We start from the raw sequence: 17,651 nt of genomic DNA on the forward strand, positions 1-17,651 counted from the left end.
TGTGGTATAGTAAATATATTTCCCCTTTGGATTGTTAAATCTGCATCTAAATTATTGCACAATAAAAACAAACAACATCTTAATTTTTTACCATTATTTTAGAAGCTAAAATGTGCTCATTTTCAACAATGCCCCATGTTCAATTTTAACTTTAATAAACAAACTACATTTTCATTTCTTTTACAAAGATCAGGCTAATGGAGGCAAAGTAACATCTGTCAGGAATCTTCATTCAACTGCCAGGATTTATTTTTCTCCACTATCTCCTAGAATTACAAACTGTTTCCCCCCCCTCAAAAGCTAATCGTCAAATATTTCTGAAACGCGTTGACCTTCATGTGTTACTGGCATCACTGCAATTGATCAGAATATTTGTTTAATACATTTACTGCATTTAATACATATCCAAAATACACACATGTTTCAGTGCAACTGGAAATAGTAGTTTAAAGTTTATTAATTAATGTCACATGTAGGCTTACAGCAACACTAGAATGATGTCACTGTGAAAATCCTCCAGTTGCCACATTCTGGCGCCTGTTCAGGTACACTGAGGGAGAATTTAGCATGGCCAATGCACCTAACCAGCATGCCTTTCTGGGCTGTGGGAAGAAACCCACCAGATACGGGAAGAACATGCAGTCTCCACACAGCCAGTGATCCAAGCCAGGAATCGAACCCGGCCCCTGGCACTGTGAGGTAACAGTGCTATCCACTGTGCCATAATGCATGGAAAAAACCTCACTGCAACATAGATAATTATTGTACATATTGATCAGTGAATAAATGATATTAAAATGAAGGCGCATTTTAACAAGTTGATAGGGACGTAGTGGCAGCATGGGACAGTACAGTCAGGGAGACAGACATATTTCTATAGCCAAGAATGAGGAATCTGGAAAGTTATGTTGTATGTCCATTGGTGGGGCTCAGGACATCTGCTCTGTGCTACAGCAGGAGGGGGAGGATGAAAGACATAGGCAGGACTTGAGAAGTAGTTTAGTTTAGAGAGAGTATTAGGAACCAGAGGCTATGCCAAAATGTACAACCTCAAAGGTAACCTAAATTAATAGCCTGAACCTCGAGCAAATTGAGCAACTATCGGCTCAATGACTCCATGACTAAGTCAGAGTATGATAAATAAAAGAGTTAAATGTGTGATTCAAAGACTAGTGTGGGAAAAATGTATTGATTCATGGGGCACTGGCACCAGTACTAGGGAAAACGGGAGCTGTACAGTCAGAGAAGCAGACACTTAAAACCTTGTTGGGAGGAGTGTTCCAGTGAGTCACGTAACTAGGAAGGTAGAAAGGGCTTTAAACTAAATAATGGGGCTGAGGAATCAAATGAGGGGAGATGTGATAAATTAGAGAGGACAAGACAAGAGAACATGGTAGCAGAAAGGGAAATCACAATCTGAGTATGGCAGGAAGGGACAAAGTATACAAGCTTTACAAAGTTTCGAGGCTGCAAAAATATAAACATCAGAATTAAAGGCACTCTGTCCTAATGCAGACATTTACAACAAAGTAGGTGAACTGACAGCACAATTGGAAACAAACAGATATGATCTAATTGCCATTAATGGAGACATGGCTTCAGAGTGACCGAGGCTGGCAACTGAATGTTCAAAAATATTCAGCAATCAAGGAGGATAAGCTAAAAAGAAAATGAGGTGGGATAGCACTTTTGATAAAGGGTAAGATTAATACATTGGTGAGAGAGTATTTTAGATCAGAAGTTCAAAATGTAGAATCATTTTGGGTGGAGCTCAGAAACAGCACGAGGAAGCAAACATTTGTAGAAGCAACTTATAGGAAATCATGGGTGATGCAGAGCAGGTTATAAATAAGAAAGTTATAGGAAACATCAATCTACATACAGATTGGATAAACCTGATTAACATTAATACTGCAGAGGATTAATACAAAATGGTTTTCCAGAACAATATGTTGAGGAGCACATTACAGAATGGGCTATTTTAGATCTAATAAAGTCCAATGTGACAGGACTAATTAATAATCACATAAAGAAGCCTTTAGAGAAGTGTGATCATAATGCGGAGGAGATTTATATTAAAATTTGTAAGAGATGTCGTTCAACCTGAAATTTGGATCTTAAATCAAAACAAAAAAAAAAACAGGGGCAAATTGGCTGTGGTAAATTGGGGACCTACATTAAAAAGATATGACAATAGGCAGGCAATTGCTAGAATTTAAATAATTAATACATGGTTTACAACAAATTTACATTCCTGAAAGGCACAAGCACTACTTGGCAGGAAGGATAATCCAACCAACAAGGTGGTAAAGACTGAATTATGTCCAAGGAAGGGGCCTATAAACTTAGTAAATCCACAGATTGGCAACATTTTAGAATTCAGCAAAAGGAGGACCAAGAAACTGTCAAAAGGAAAAAATGGAATATGAAAGTATATTAATGAGAAGCACATTTTCTCCAGGTATGCAAGAAAGAAAAGATTAGCAAAGACAAACGTGGATATATTACAGGCAAATGTAGGATAATTTATATTGGGGAACAAGGAAATGGCAGAGAAACTAAACAAATAGCATCAAGCAAAAACAGAAATTGTTTGGAAAATCTCAGCAAGTCTGAGAGCATGTGTGGCGAGAGAATAGAACCAACGTTGAGTCTTTATGGAGGAGGATACAAACAAAAAATCTCCCAGAAATACTTCAGAACTAAGGGACTAGAAAGAACGAAGAACTGAAAGAAATTAGTACCAGTAAAAAAAAAGTAGGACTGGAGAAATTAACACGATTGAACGTTGCTAAATCTCATTGAGCAGATGGATTCCATCAACAGAGCATTGAAAGGGATGGCTATAGAGATCATGAGTGCATTGATTATCATATAGATTTTGGAACGCTTCCTGCAGATTGGCAGGTAACACATATAACCCCATTATTTAAAAAAAGGAGGGAGGAGAGAAAAATAGGGAACTACAGACGAATTAACTTGATATCAGCATGCCAGAATCTGTTACTAAAGCATTGATAACAGGATATTTAGAAAATAATGGTAGGAATGGGCAGAGTCAACATGGATTTATGAAAGGAAAATTACATTTGGCAAACCTGTTAAAAATTCAGAGGATGCAATCAACAGCACAGATAAATGGGGGGAACCTGTGGATGTGGCATATTTGGATTTTTGGGAGGCTTTCTGCACAGGAGATTAGTGACCAACAGAGTAAGGACAAGAACTGTCAAAATGAGAGCAAAGTGGAGAATTACAATTCGCTCTTACAAGGCACTCACCTGATGAAGGGGCAGTGCTCCGAAAGTTTGTGCTACCAATTAAACCTGTTGGACCTCTAACTGAGAATTACAATGACACGCTACCAGAAACTTGGGGTTAGGCTTGCAAACTGAAGAAATTGGTGGTACTGGTGGATTTGCAGATTAGCTGTAAACTCAATTCCTAACTTAAGATAAAGTCAACAGCACACAAGAATCTCTCCGCACCTGGTTCACATTGCAAAAAAGTAGCATACACCAGTCTGTTTAATTTAATTTTGATTCATTCATGGGATGCGGTCGTTGCTGGCTGGACCAACATTTATTACCTATCCCAGGACATTTAAGAGTCAACCTGATTGCTGTGGATCTTGAGTCTCATGTCGGCCAGAGCAGGTACGGATTTCCTTCCCTAAAAGGACATTAGTGAACCAGATCGCTTTTTACAACAAATCGACAATGTTTTCACGATCATTAGCCTTTTAATACCAGGGATTTTACTGAATTCAAATTTCATCATCTGCCCTCGTGGGATTCGAACCTGGGTCCCTGACGCTGTGAGGCAGCAGTGCTAACCACTGTGCCACCCATAACCGACATCATGTGAGTGAAATTTAAATTTGAAAAACACCTGTGCCACCTTCTGCTCTGTCATTCTTACTTTCACTTTACACCATATGTTAGTGGCAATGGAATTGGATTAGCAAGTTGTAGCTGTTATACAGTGTTAAACCAGGAGGTTCTTTTATAGCCTACTTGTAGCTGCAGTATCATCAGCAGGTGGCATAGTTGTTAGCACTGTTACCCCTCAATGCCGGGGGCTGGGTTCGCTTCCTGGCTTGGGTCACTATCTGTGCAGAGTCTGCATGTTCTCCCTGTGTCTGAATGGGTTTCCTCTGCATGTTCCAGTTTCCTCCCACAGTCCAAAAGACGTGCTGGTTAAGTGCATTGGCCATGCTAAATTCTCCCTCAGCGCACCCAAACTGAGTGTGGCAACTTGGGAGATTTTCACAGTAACTTTGTTGCAGTGTTGAAGTAAGCCTACTTGTGACACTAACAAAAAATAAACTTTAAAAATAATAAACTTCCTGGCAAAATGCAGAGTTCTTTTTCATGCATAATGGCATGGTGGCAGTGTGTAGAACTGTTGCCGCTCAGCGCCAGGGACTCAGGTTCGAATCCTGGTTTGGGTCGCTATCTGTGTGGAGTCTGCATGTATCTGCATGGATTTCCTCCAGGTGCTCCAGTTTCTTCCCACAGTCCAAAAGACATGCTGGTTAGGTCCACTGGCCATGTTGAATTCTCTCAGTGTACCTGAGCAAGCACCGGAGTGTGGCGACTAGGGGATTTTCAGTATCTTCATTGTAGTGCTATTGTAAGCCTGCGTGTGACACTAATAACTAACACTAAAATTTCACCACTGTAATGTTTCCTCTGCCATATTGTCCAGAAATTGGGCACTTTTAGAAGATGTCATGCTTCAATTTCAAATCGAGCAAAGTTTACAAAAAAAAACAACTTGTATGGGCAATTCAGATAGGTGTTCCATTAACATGGTTTAGCTCCTGACTAGTTAGCCACCTTACAACTTACGTACTGGTTTATTTTTGCGCTGAGACACTCTTGTCCCTACCCCACTTGACCTGAACCACTCAATCCAAAATACAACATGGCCTCAGTCCTATAGTTGCTGACTTTGAGACTGTGTTTGTATTACATTTTATACAAGTGTAGTACACACAAAAGCCAAGCTTATTTTCAAAAGGACTAATAGTCCTCTGGAATGGGTAATCAGTGAATTGATAATCCTTCTGTTAGGACCTCCCGTCAGCCCAATAAAATGAGATGATGTGTGCTCTGCCCATGAGGCAACAATAGAGGGAAAACTTTTTACCTTTCAAGTCCTTTTTCAATTTACGCAGGTCCTTCTCAAAATCCTCAAACTTCATCTGGGAAGCTTGAAATAAGTCCTGTGGTTCTGGCATGGGGAAGACACTTTGTTCTGTACCTGCATCCTGAGACAAGACATTTGGAACTTATGAACCAGAACATTTTCCCTGCACCTCTATCTACTAACTTACACATGCACAATTTCATTTTAGCAAAACTAAAGTAAATCACAGCTTGCACATAAAAACTTTATAAAGATTCCCAATATATAATTTGTCAGAAATATTAAAAGCATACCTTGTCAAAATTACGCAAATAATAGGAAACCAGATAGAACAGGAGGTTAATGCTGTTATCCTGAAAAGAGATAAAAAGTAATTTGACACAAGGCAATATAGTGGAATCTTTATTACCTCCCACAATGACAACCGTGGCAGATACAGACACTGGTGAAAGTCCCAAAATCCTGGAAACCTGCTACTCTCCTGCAACCTGCAAAAATGCTCAGACGGATCAAAAATACATACGATAGTTGCCAGATGAAGGCATCTTTGCTTTAGACATCTTTATCAGTCGTAAAAATGCATTAAACAAAAAGTCAAGAACAGTTAAGGGCTGTGCTTTTTTTGTGGGAGCAAAACTTTAGCATGCATGATACTTCAGATGCTAGGAAAAAAAGTAAAAACCCACTAATTCAGAATTAGAATTGCCTTATTTTAATGTTGATATTTAAATTCAAAACATTTTATTTTTATGAAATTTATGTATTCTACCAGAGGCACGTGGCTAATTGCCAGTTATTTGACATATAAATAGTGATTTTCCACCTTGGGCAGCACAGTGGTTAGCACTGCTGCCTCACATTGCCAGGGTCCCAGGTTCCATTCTTAGTTTGGGTCACTGACTGTGCATGCAGAGTTTACACATTCTACCCGCATCTGCGTGGATTTTCTCCGGGTGCCTCCCACAGTCCGATAACATGCTGGTTAGGTGCATTGGCCATGTTAAATTCTCCCTCAGCGTACCCGAACAGGCGCCAGAGTGTGGCAACTAGGGGATTTTTACACTAACTTCATTGCAGTGTTAATACAAGCCTAAGTGACACTAATAAATAAACTTTAAATGAAACTAGTACTTCCCAACAACTTTTGCTTCAGACTTTTTTTTAATAAAAAAAGCTCTTTAGGTGAAAAAAGATAGCTGACCCCCTGGGACTGGGTGCCATTGTAAGTAATCTGCGACAGAAAAGATACATAAATTTGTGATAAACGACTTCACTTTTTTTAAAGTGATTTTTCTGTTCATTTTTAACTATTCCTGACATCCATGTTATGACTGAGTGAGGTTGCTCCTATTTTGGAGGAATGAAATAACCAATTAAACTAAGTAAACTGAAAGAACGGAGAGGTTACTGATGGTGCGGAGGTGGGAAATGACCAATATTGGTAGTCATTAACCCAGTAGTGCTTCAGTGATATTGTCATTGCAACTATTCGTTATTTCAGCTCCCACACTTTCAAGGATTATTAACTCCTCTAATCGTTTTGTTAGGTCACTGGAACTCTCTGCTTAAAGAAAACAAAATCTTTATTTCAAAGTTAATTTCCAGCCTCATGCTTTAAGCTATGATAACAAGTTCAAAAAAGCTGAACTTGTTCACATTTAATTAGGATCCAGACACTGCGTAGACCTCAAACAAGCAGAAATACATCAATAACAGGCAACCAGGTTTTTAAACACGGCGGTCGCGACATAGGACCGTGCAAGTATGAAGCTAATTATCAAAAGCAGAATTAGAAAATACGTGTGTATTTATAAATATAGGGAATTATTTTTTCATACAACATAAGAAAACTTATGATTAGGTATCTGGTTCAGGTTTGAACCAAAGTTTAGGATATAGATGAGCGAATATTCCTGGGTTCAGTACTGCTGGAAAATAAAAGCCTGCGGAACTAGGAAAATTGCTGAGCAGATGACCAACTGGCTCATCAAGTCTGCCTCTTGTTGGTTGGAATTGCATTCTGAAGACAGGTGAGCAACCAGAAGGGTATTTACTTCACAGTTAAAATCAATCAATAAGGTTGAAGTGAATCGACAATGGTGCCAACTGGATATGGTCTGTTGGGTCAGAAAGTCATTTCTTATTTAATGTAAGCCTACTTGTGACATTAATAAATAAACATCAAAGTTAGGTATTTGGTTAAGGTTTGAACCAAAGCTTAAGATATAGATGAGTGAATACTTTGGTAACAACCCTAGGTTTAGTCCTGCTACTTTTGCACATCCCTGTATTTTAACCGGACGACTTTGTAACTGATATTTTACAGGCAATACTGGCACTAAGGTGGCTCAAGTTGATGTGGCGCAATTCAGAAATTCACATTACTGCTAATGACTCTAAAGGCTTACACACACTTGCACATCTCCAGGCCAATTTGCTGCGAAGTGATTCAGCACATATTAAAAATAACCCAAAGCTATATTTATAGTCTTCAGATTCAGTAATTGGAAACAAATTGAGTCTGTCCTGTGCTACTGAAGGAAATGAAGTCATGTTCATCTCACGGTGTTATTTTTGATAAATGTGCTTATTTCCTTCGCTGTTGGACTCAACAGCTTCTTGCAACTCACATCCCAAAGTTTGTCCCCAACCGTACTTGTTTCAGTGAAAAGATTCAACAACGTCCCTCTCTGTTCTCATTCCCTTCTATTTCAGGGGACACCAATGTTTGGAGTCCTTTCTTTACACCAAATTATCTCAAAATGAAATGAAATATTCATCTTGTTCAGGATTTACTGATCTCCAAACTGGGAACTGTAGTGCTTACAGCTCTTAAACTGGTCAAGTTTTCTGAAAAGACCATTCGCAATTTGCCAAAAATAATTCTGACCAGTATTTGAGTAACTGGCATTTGCTCAAAATTACAAATTGTGTTCCAAAATTGCTTTGCATACATTAAGTTAGCAGAAAATCTTTACCGACAAAACCATCCATTAGCCTGCGAAGCTAGTTCTCCTGCACACTGTCTTTTAAAGAACCTTTCCTCTTTCTGACGTGCACTCGATATAGCAGGCTTACATAGACCACAAAGTACCTTTTCCCGAACGTGCTCTTTGACCAATGAAATGTCACATGGATGCAGCACATCTCAACGAGTGCCTCTTTTGTAACTACATAAGAGTTAATGCTGATGGCTGTCCCCTTACACTTCTGCTTGTGTGTTTGAGAACCAAAGACAAGTGGAACCCACTTCAGCCTTTAGAATCAAAATCATCTGTTCCTGGAATGAAGGCATCATTTTCTCGGTGTCCACTTTCTCAAATGACGGTGATAACCATTGCAAGAGATGCCGGATTACAATTCTGACTAGTGCCTCAGCAGGGGTAAGTCAACATCTACGTGCACTGTATAAATGTTTAAGATACCTAGATGTCCAGATTACTGCATTTTCCTGCAGATAATTATCACCATGTTCCCCTAATTTAGCTGCAGACACTGCCTCATGTTGCTCGATCACAACAGTATACGACAGCAAAAGCAGACCGTCGGAAGATTACTAATGAATGTCAATTCAGCTTTGTTTGAAAGCAGCCGAATGGTCATAATTAGTGCACCTATCATATACTTACACTGCTCTTCACATCCCGGAGCTTGGGAAGGATCTCTAGACCAAAGCCGTCTGCCTGGCCACGACTTCTGTTCCCACCATTCATGTAGTTTCCAAAAGCAAGGATCAGACCCAGCACTTGTTTTACGCTGGCGCTTATTTGGAGTGTCTGAGGCAAGAGCAGAAAAAGGTTTCAGTTTAAAAAAACTTTGACTTTGTTGCTCAGTCATTTCCACCCATCCTTGAATGCATCTGATCCAGCCCTAGTGATCCGTCAGCTATTTAGTTAGTATTTCTAATATCTCCTCTTTAGCAACAATGAGCTTACCCAGTATCTCAACTACCTTCTCTTTCACTACAATTTGGTATAGGCAGAGTTCTCATGTACTGCTACATCCATGCTCTTCGGCTTCAAGCAAAACTCTTCTTATGCAGTAATCAACGCTACTCCTATTATAATCTTTTTTGCTACAAGTCTCAAAGATTTTAGATTCCGTTTTTATTTTAGCTGTCAATTTCCTCCATACTCTGGCCTTATAATGATGCACTGATACCAGTCTAACGTGAAGTTGACCCTTCTGAACTCCGAATCACACAAGAGTTTTAGTTCTCATGCAAGTCATTTTTCCTAAATTACAAAATGTCAAGCAATAAACGAGGCAACACTTGATACTTGGCAAGGTTTCTTCCATAATCCTCTGAGGAGATTTTTCACAGGTGGTGTACAAGTGCAGTTGATGGTAGCATTAATTCAAAAAGTTCAACCAATTTTCCTTAAACTGGTCTTTAGAGGGCCAAGGTTTGTGGAAGGTTGTCCCAGTCCTTAATTCTTCTGATAACGTCACCTTTTGAATTCATGCAGTACTTAGTGATGTTACAAGACCAGAATCCCACTACCATTCTCTATTAATAACAATGTTCTTTGTTGCATCAATAAGTTAAACATGATGCTTTAAATAAAACTTACCAAAAGTAAATTACCTAGTAACCTATGACTTGACCATCTATAAGCCCGTTTTGTCACCTATAATCTTACTGAGGCCAATTACATTGATGCTCTAGCTTTGGCCAACATTTGCTGCACTGTGGTGATATCTCATGTTTATCAAAGGCCTCCTTCACCTCACAATGCCATATGCACGATCTGACCCTGCCCAAACCACCTGCAGAAAGGCCGTCTGCACTTTTTGGTCCCACGACTCCTTGGAATTCTTCATCCTTGGAGCACCTCGTCGTGTCCCACCCACCTAATTTTTCTTCATTGTCCCAAGTCTCATTCCAGCTTACCTCACCATCCACTCCTCTCCCACCAGCACCACCCCAAGATGCTCGTCTCTCCGCCCTGTTTCCCCATCTCAGCCTCTTCACTTTTCCTCCTCAAATGATTTCACAGAATAATTGCAAGCATTTAAAAAAGGCCATTGAGCCCATTGTGTACATGTTGCTCTCTGCAAGAGCAGCTCAGCTTGGCCCACTCCTCCTCCTCTGCCCCTGCAGTCCTGCATGTTTTTTTTCCCTCTTCACGTAATTGTCTAATTCCCTTTGGAAAGCAACAATTGAATCTGCCTCCACCGTACACTTGGGCCGTGCATTCTGGATCTTAACCTTTTCCTGGTTCTTTAATCAATCACCTTAATTTGCTGTTCTCTGGTTTTTTTAATTCTTCGGGCAACGGGAAGATGTGGTCTGTCCCCAGACTCATCATGAATTTGAACATCTCTTATCAAATCTCCTCTCAAACCGTCACCTCTCCAAAAAGAGCAACCTCAGCATTTGCCAGTTTCTGTAGCTGAAGTCCCTCATTCTTGAGAACATTCTAAGTCTTTTCTGTATCCTCTCTAATGTCTACATGCCCTGTCTAAAGTGCGGTGAGCAGAATTTATCACAATAGTCCAGTCTGAGGTCAAACCAGAGCTTTTATAATGCCGTCTGACTCTATTCATAAAGCACAGTACCCCATATTTCTCATTAACTGCTTTCTCAACCTAACTTTCACCTTCAACTATTTTTGCATATATATCCAGAAGGTCCTCTACTCATCATCCCCTTTATAGAATCCCTATAGTGCAGGATGCCACCATTCAGCCCACTGAGTCTGCATCAATTCTCCGACAGAACACCTTACCCAAACCCACCCTCTGCCCCAGTCCCTTAACACTACTTGTTTACCCTGCTAATCCCCCTAACCTACACATCTTGGGGCACTAAGGGGTAATTTAGCATGGCCAATCCACCTAACCTACACATCTTTGGACTGTGGGAAGAATCCAGAGCACCCGGACGAAACCCGAACACGCACAGGGAGAATGTGCAAATTCCGCATTGTATCCTTTCTTTTATGCTTCGCCTGGTTCATAAAAATATCAAGTAAATTAATTAAACACAATTTACCCTTGGACAAAAGGCTGTCCTGATTTTCTTTAGTCAACACAAGTGACTTGTTAATTTTGTCCCAGTTCCCACCTTTAAAAGTTAAACTGATTGGCCTGTAGTTGTCGCAATTATCCTTGAGCCCTTTTTCTGAACAAGGATGAAATATTTTCAATTCTCCAGTTCCCTGGTATCCAAGGAGGACTGGAAATTTATGGCCTGTGCCTCTGCAATTTCCACCCTTACTTCTTTCAGTATCCTTGAATGCATCTGACCCAGCCTTAGAAACTCGTCAGCTCTAAGTGTAGCCAGCCTTTCTAACATCTCCTCCTTAATAATGATTAGCTTACCCAGTATCTTAATTACCTTCTCTTTCACTATGATTTTGGTACCATCTTCTTCCTTGGTATAGGCAGAGTCCTCATTTACTGCCTCATCCACGCTCTCTGGCTTCAAGCAGAATCCTCTTATGCATTAATTGACACTACTCCTTTTATCACCCTTTTTCGCTACAAGCCTCTAAATAATTTTAGATTTCCTTTTTATATTAGTTGTCAATCTCTTCCCATACACTCTATACTTATTTCTTTTCTTTAATTCCAGCAAAATTTCCAAACTCAGCCTGCTTATTAATTCCATTATCCACCTTCCATCAGTTGTATGGACCCTTTCTCAGTTTCAGCCTACTCCACAGAGCTCCGATTATATTTAACTTACATTTCCATCGGGGAACGGGGCGGAGTTAAATTATTCCATCATCGTTTTGCCTGTCAATCTTTGATTCTAATTTACCTGACACCAGTCCTTCTCACTCCATTGAAATTGGCCTTCCCTTTGGCAATTATTTACATATTTCTTTTAAATTTGGATGGCTGCATTCCACAGCCAACCTAAATGTTGTAATAATATGATTACTGCCCCTCAAACTTCATGTAAATTCATGGTCCTCCTGATGCTACCCCCTCAAAAAAAATTCTATGTATAGGATCATGCCCTTGACTGTTTTATCTTCTGGTCCACTCTATCCCATATTTTGATCACTGACAGGACACTTGTGAACACTTCCTTACATTCCTCACCACCATTGTCCCTCACTTACTTCTGTATCTATCCAAAGGCTCCAACAGCTGACCTTTAGCACTCATAGTATTGGTTATAACACCATACAAGTGCCTGCACTAAAGGTATTATTTGCAAGTTGATCAGAAGAAAAAACTGAATTAGGAAGTACCAACCAATACAGGATGAAACACAATTTTTGACATATAAACGTTCCCACTATTTTTGGAATGGTATCCAAATCAAGTACTTCCAAATCAAACATTCCTCAAAAGAAGCCTTTATTTGGGTTAAAAAAGAGGTTATGAAATTTAAAGACCTTTGCCTAATCATTGTCCAATTATTTTACCATCATTTTACCTCAGACCCATATGTCGTTGTTCCAAGTATACTATATAATAACAAGCATTTTGCTTCTTGGAGCACAGGACTGTCTGATTTAGGCTTTTTACAGCTATTAGACATCAATGGATGTGGAATCAAATTCGTACAAGTATGCCTTTCTTTCTGTGAGGTGGTTGAGACATAAGTAAATTTAAGTGTGTAAATTGGTGGCACCATCTCACAAATCTTGGTCTACCACCAGCTCTCATCTTGCTGAAACTAGTGTCTGGGCCAGATAAAGATGCCAGCCAGACTCCATAGCTACTCACTAAATGGCAGTGAACAGCATACAAGGGTTTTAAAGTTTGTACTTACTAAAACCAAAATGATGATCAGACAGATATACCACCTAATTATATAAATGTACTAGGAAAAACATAGGTAAAGATGGCTTTGCAAGAGAACCCACATGCTTCCCTCAGGAATTGAACGCTCATGTAATACTGCATTTATACCTTGTCCGAAATGTCAAGCCTGTTTTAACAGTCAGTGACACTGTTTACACAAAGACCTATTAAGTAACACTCACCATTTATTATGGCAAACTATTCCCAAACATCTTAAAAGTTGATTTTTTTTTTCTCCACCTCCTTCTTTTGGGAGTTTCACATAAAAAGTTTCAAATACCACACCCTTCCCCCAACCTCCTAACCTATGTATTTGCATTTTTTACCCGTAAAAGTCTTCAAATGGTTTGGTCCACACATTTCCCCTCAGCATCAATACAATGGTCTTAAAGACAGTGCAGAACTGTGTACGTTAGGAAGTGAATGTTTTATATAAACTCCTTCAACAAACCATAAAAGGCAACGTTAAAAAGACTGAGTGAAGACTCAGCAGCCTTGGAGGTTTACGACGAGACTGGGCTGTATATTCTCTTCCATGCAGAGAGACCTACCTTGCACAACTTGTCCATTATTTCTAGCTTACGGTTGATAGCAGCAATATTTTCTAAGAAAGTGGACTGGAAAAGGATGCAAAAAACCCGTTCGGAGAAATTGACAATTTGAGCCAACTCATAGAGGAACCTGATGGGAAAAGAATAGTCCGTCATAATTTGCTTCCAAAATTGGACAGCTCTGGTCTCCCCCTGTGAATGCCAACAAGTAATAAAACATCTGAACCAACGTGTGATGTTGGCAGTTGAGAGACAACAGATCTCAAAAAGGATTAAATGCTGCTGGAAGAACACTTACTGCTCAGGCTTGTCCAGTGGCTTGGCATTGTCTTTGGATGACTTTTGCATCTGCTTTTCAATTTTTTCCAACTCCTCTTGCTGCGCTCTCTACAGAAAAGAAAAGTTCATCAATTAAATCCTACTTGATGAGCATTTATTAGGGATATGTGATTTGCATCTAATCATGCCCTGCGTCTTGCAACAAGCCTGATCTTTGCTGCTTCAATGGCTTTTTCTCAACGCTATTGGTTTCATTTAATATTCCAACTCTTCCGGCTTCAGAGCTGCACAAGTTTGCCTGAGTCATACCTCACCCTTAACCGAAGCCTTCACTTCCTTTTTAAATAAATAATTTTATATTAAAAATGCCAATTTTCTCTTTCTCTCAAGGTATTAACTTCTCAGTGGGTTACACTGCTCTGTTGGTGTGGCCATTATATACCATTAATGCTGAAACAGTGAGCATTTTGGGGAGACAGTGGCATGGTGATATTGTCACTGGACAAGCAACCCAGGGTAATACTCTGAAGACCTGAGTTCGAATCCCACCATGGCAAATGGCGAGATTTGAATTCAATAAAAGTCTGGAATTAAAAGTCTAATGATGACTGTGAAACCATTGTTGATTGCCATTAAAAACCCATTTGGTTTTAAGGAAATCTGCCATCCCTATCCGGTCTGGGCTACATGTGCCTCCAGAGCCACAGCAAAGTGGTTGACTCTTAGGTGCCCTCAGAGATGGGCAACATGTGCTGGCCCAACCAACGACACCCACTTCTCATGAATGAATAATTTAAAAAAAATCAGCAAGTTATCTGACTGCAAAGGATAGCAAAGAAGTTGATTCTGGGCAAAGTCATTCTCAGCCAGTACCATTGGGAGCAATATGAAGTAGAGATGCTGTCCATGCTCTTAGAGTTCCAAGGCCTGGCTAATTTTGAGATTTTGCAGTGTTCTTACTGTCACTCTGCTTGGCATCAGCCAATCAAATGCAAAATGCACGAATTAAGATATTGTTGTGACCTGCTGATCCAGTCCCACAATACATAGATTCATGGTTCACTAGGGAAGGAAATCTGCCACCCTTACCTGGTCTGGCCTACATGCAATTTCAGTGTCTTAAATACCCTTCAAAAATGACTTAGCAAAACCACTCAGTTCCAAGGCAGTTAGGGATGGGGGATAAGTACTGGGCCAGGCACATTGCCTGGGCAATAAAAACGTTCTTGGATGGCGAGTTAGGCTAACATAATCCACTTCAGCTATTCACATTACTGCATGCATTTCAAGTTTCTGACACAAACATCCTTTTAAAGGCTTATTGAGAAGAGACATTAATGGCAGCAGGAGGAAGAGAAATAATAACCATGCATCCACAAAGACAAAGGGGCCTGATTAGATCCCAGCACTTGCACTAAACACCTATGATCCAAAACCAGCCACACCACTAGCCAACTTGCTCTAATACAGCTGTAACAAGGGCATCTGTCCAACAATTTGGACAATTGCCCAGGCATGTCCTGCACACACAAAACAGGACAAATCCAATTCGGCCAACTGTCACCTAGTCCACCCTCAATCATCAGCAAAGTGATGAAATGTGCTAGCAAACAGCACATATTCAGCAGTAACAGTTTGGGTTTCACCAGGGAAACTCGGCTCCTAACCTCACTACAGCCTTGGTCCAAATAGGAATAAAGGATCTGAATGCAATGGGTGAGGTGAGCCTTACTGCCTTTGACACCAAGGCGGCATTTTAGTGAGTGTAGCATCAAGGATCCCAGGCAAGATTGAAGTCAATGGGAATCGGGATAAATCTCCACTGATTCACGTCACACCTAACACAAAGGAAGTTGATTCATAGAATCCCGACAGTGCAGGAGGCAATTTGGCCCATCGAGCATGCACCAACAACAATTCCACACAGGCCCTATCCCAGTAACAAATTTTAATTACCCTGTTAAACTCCCTGCCACTATGGGGCAATTTATCATGGCCAATCAACTTAACCTGCACATCTTTGGACTGTTGGAAGAAACCAGAGAATCCAGAGGAAACCCATACAGACATGGAGAGAATGTGGAAACTCCTCACAGTTACTCGAGATTCGAATCAAATCTGGGTCCTTGGCCGTGAGGCAACAGTGCTAACCATTATGCCGCCCAGGTTGTTGTTTTTGAAGGGCAATCACAGTCCAAGACATCACAGCAGGTATTCCTCAGAATAACCCACCATCTTGAGTTGCTTCATCAAAAACCTTCCCTCCATCATAAAGGTAGGAAGATGCTTGATGATGACGGCGCAGCATTCAGCACTATTCATGTCTCCTCAGATACTGAAACAGTTCATATTCATATGCAACAAGACCTGGACAATATTCAGGCTTAGGCTGATAAGTGCCAGCTAACGACCATCTCCAATAAAAGAGAATCTAACCATCTCCCCTTGTGACATTCAACAGCATTGCCATTGCTGAATTCCCCACTATCCACATTCTAGGGGTTAGCATTGACCAGAAACTGAACTGGACCAGCCATACCAATACTGTAACTACAACAGGAGATTGGAATTTCTGTGACAATCAACTCAACTTCTGACTGCCCAAAACTTGCCCACCGTCTACAAGGCACAAATCAGGAATGTGGTTTTTCTTTATTCAGTTGTGGGCCAGCATTTACTGCCCATCCCTAGCTGCCCTTAAAAAGCTGGTGGCGAGCTCCCTTCTTGAAACACTGCAGGCCACATGCTGTCGATTGATCCACAATGCCGTTAGGGACGGCATTTTAGGATTTTGACCCACTGACTGCAAAGGAACGGCAATATAATTCTAGGTCAGGATGGGGGGTGGTTTGGAGGGGAACTTGCAGGCGGTGATGTTCCCATGTAGCTGCTGCCCTTGTCCTTCTGGATGGAAGCAGACTTGGGTTTGGAGTGACTGAATACTTTCCCTATGGATGAATGCAGCTCTAACAACATTCGAACAGCTTGACAACATTCAAGACAAAGCAGACCACTTGGTAATATCTGCAAGATCATAACTAAACATTACTCCTTCCACCACCAACGCATGATGGCAGCAGCGCACACTATATACAAGATGCACTGCAGAAACTCACCAAGGTTCCTTCTGTAGCATTTTCCAAACCCATGACTTCTACCATCTAGAAGGACAAGGGCAGCAGATACCTGGGAACACCACCAACTGCAAGTTCCCCTCCAAGCCACTCAGTATCCTAACTTGGAAATATAACATTGTTTCTTCACTGTTGTTGATTCAAAATCCGACCACTCCTTTCCTAACAGCACAGTGGGCTTACCTAGGGAAAAATAACTGCAGCAGTTCAAAGCACTCGTCCATCATCTTCAAGGGCAATTAGAGATGGACAACAAATGCTGGCCTAGCCAGTGATGCTCACATCCAATGAAAGAATAAAAGTAAAAAAATACGCATGGAATGAGTCGTTGATAATATAACCAAGCATCAAGTCACACGGGGTTCGAAGGAATCATTGTATAATCAGCCACACCAGTGGGAGAGGTCAAGGTGACGGGAGGCAAGAAAATAACCCTGGCTAAAAGAACATGGCAGAACAGAATGTGCAAGAACAGTCAAAAATAGATATGCTGAGGTAAGGGAAAGCAAGGGGTGGAGACAACGATTGAGAAGATAGAAGAAGCAGACAATTCCAATCTTGGCTCTGAAGATTTTCACGAATTGTATGCATTCTGCATTAGCAGTGAAACTAAGTTTTTGTGTCACAAGTAGGCTTACATTAACATACAATGAAGTTACTGTGAAAATCTCTTGGTCATCACACTCTGGCGCCTATTTGGGTACACTAAGGGAGAATTTAGCATGGCCAATGTACCTGACCAACATGTCTTTTGGACTGTGGGAGA

The 17,651-nt window shown here is 40.6% G+C and overlaps 1 protein-coding gene across 1 annotated transcript in view; it reads right to left on the reverse strand.

Annotated features, from left to right (window-relative positions):
- Positions 1-17,651, reverse strand: part of fmn2b (formin 2b) — a 409,270-nt gene that overhangs the window by 138,451 nt on the left and 253,168 nt on the right. Inside the window, 5 exon segments of the mRNA XM_080199671.1 lie at positions 5,155-5,275; positions 5,448-5,507; positions 8,784-8,930; positions 13,473-13,602; positions 13,771-13,859. Of these exon segments, the coding sequence (XP_080055797.1) occupies positions 5,155-5,275; positions 5,448-5,507; positions 8,784-8,930; positions 13,473-13,602; positions 13,771-13,859 (547 nt within the window).

This window comes from Carcharhinus amblyrhynchos, chromosome 12 (assembly GCF_965287045.1).
Source record: "Carcharhinus amblyrhynchos chromosome 12, sCarAmb.v2.hapA, whole genome shotgun sequence".
Classification (NCBI taxonomy): Eukaryota; Metazoa; Chordata; class Chondrichthyes; order Carcharhiniformes; family Carcharhinidae; genus Carcharhinus; species Carcharhinus amblyrhynchos.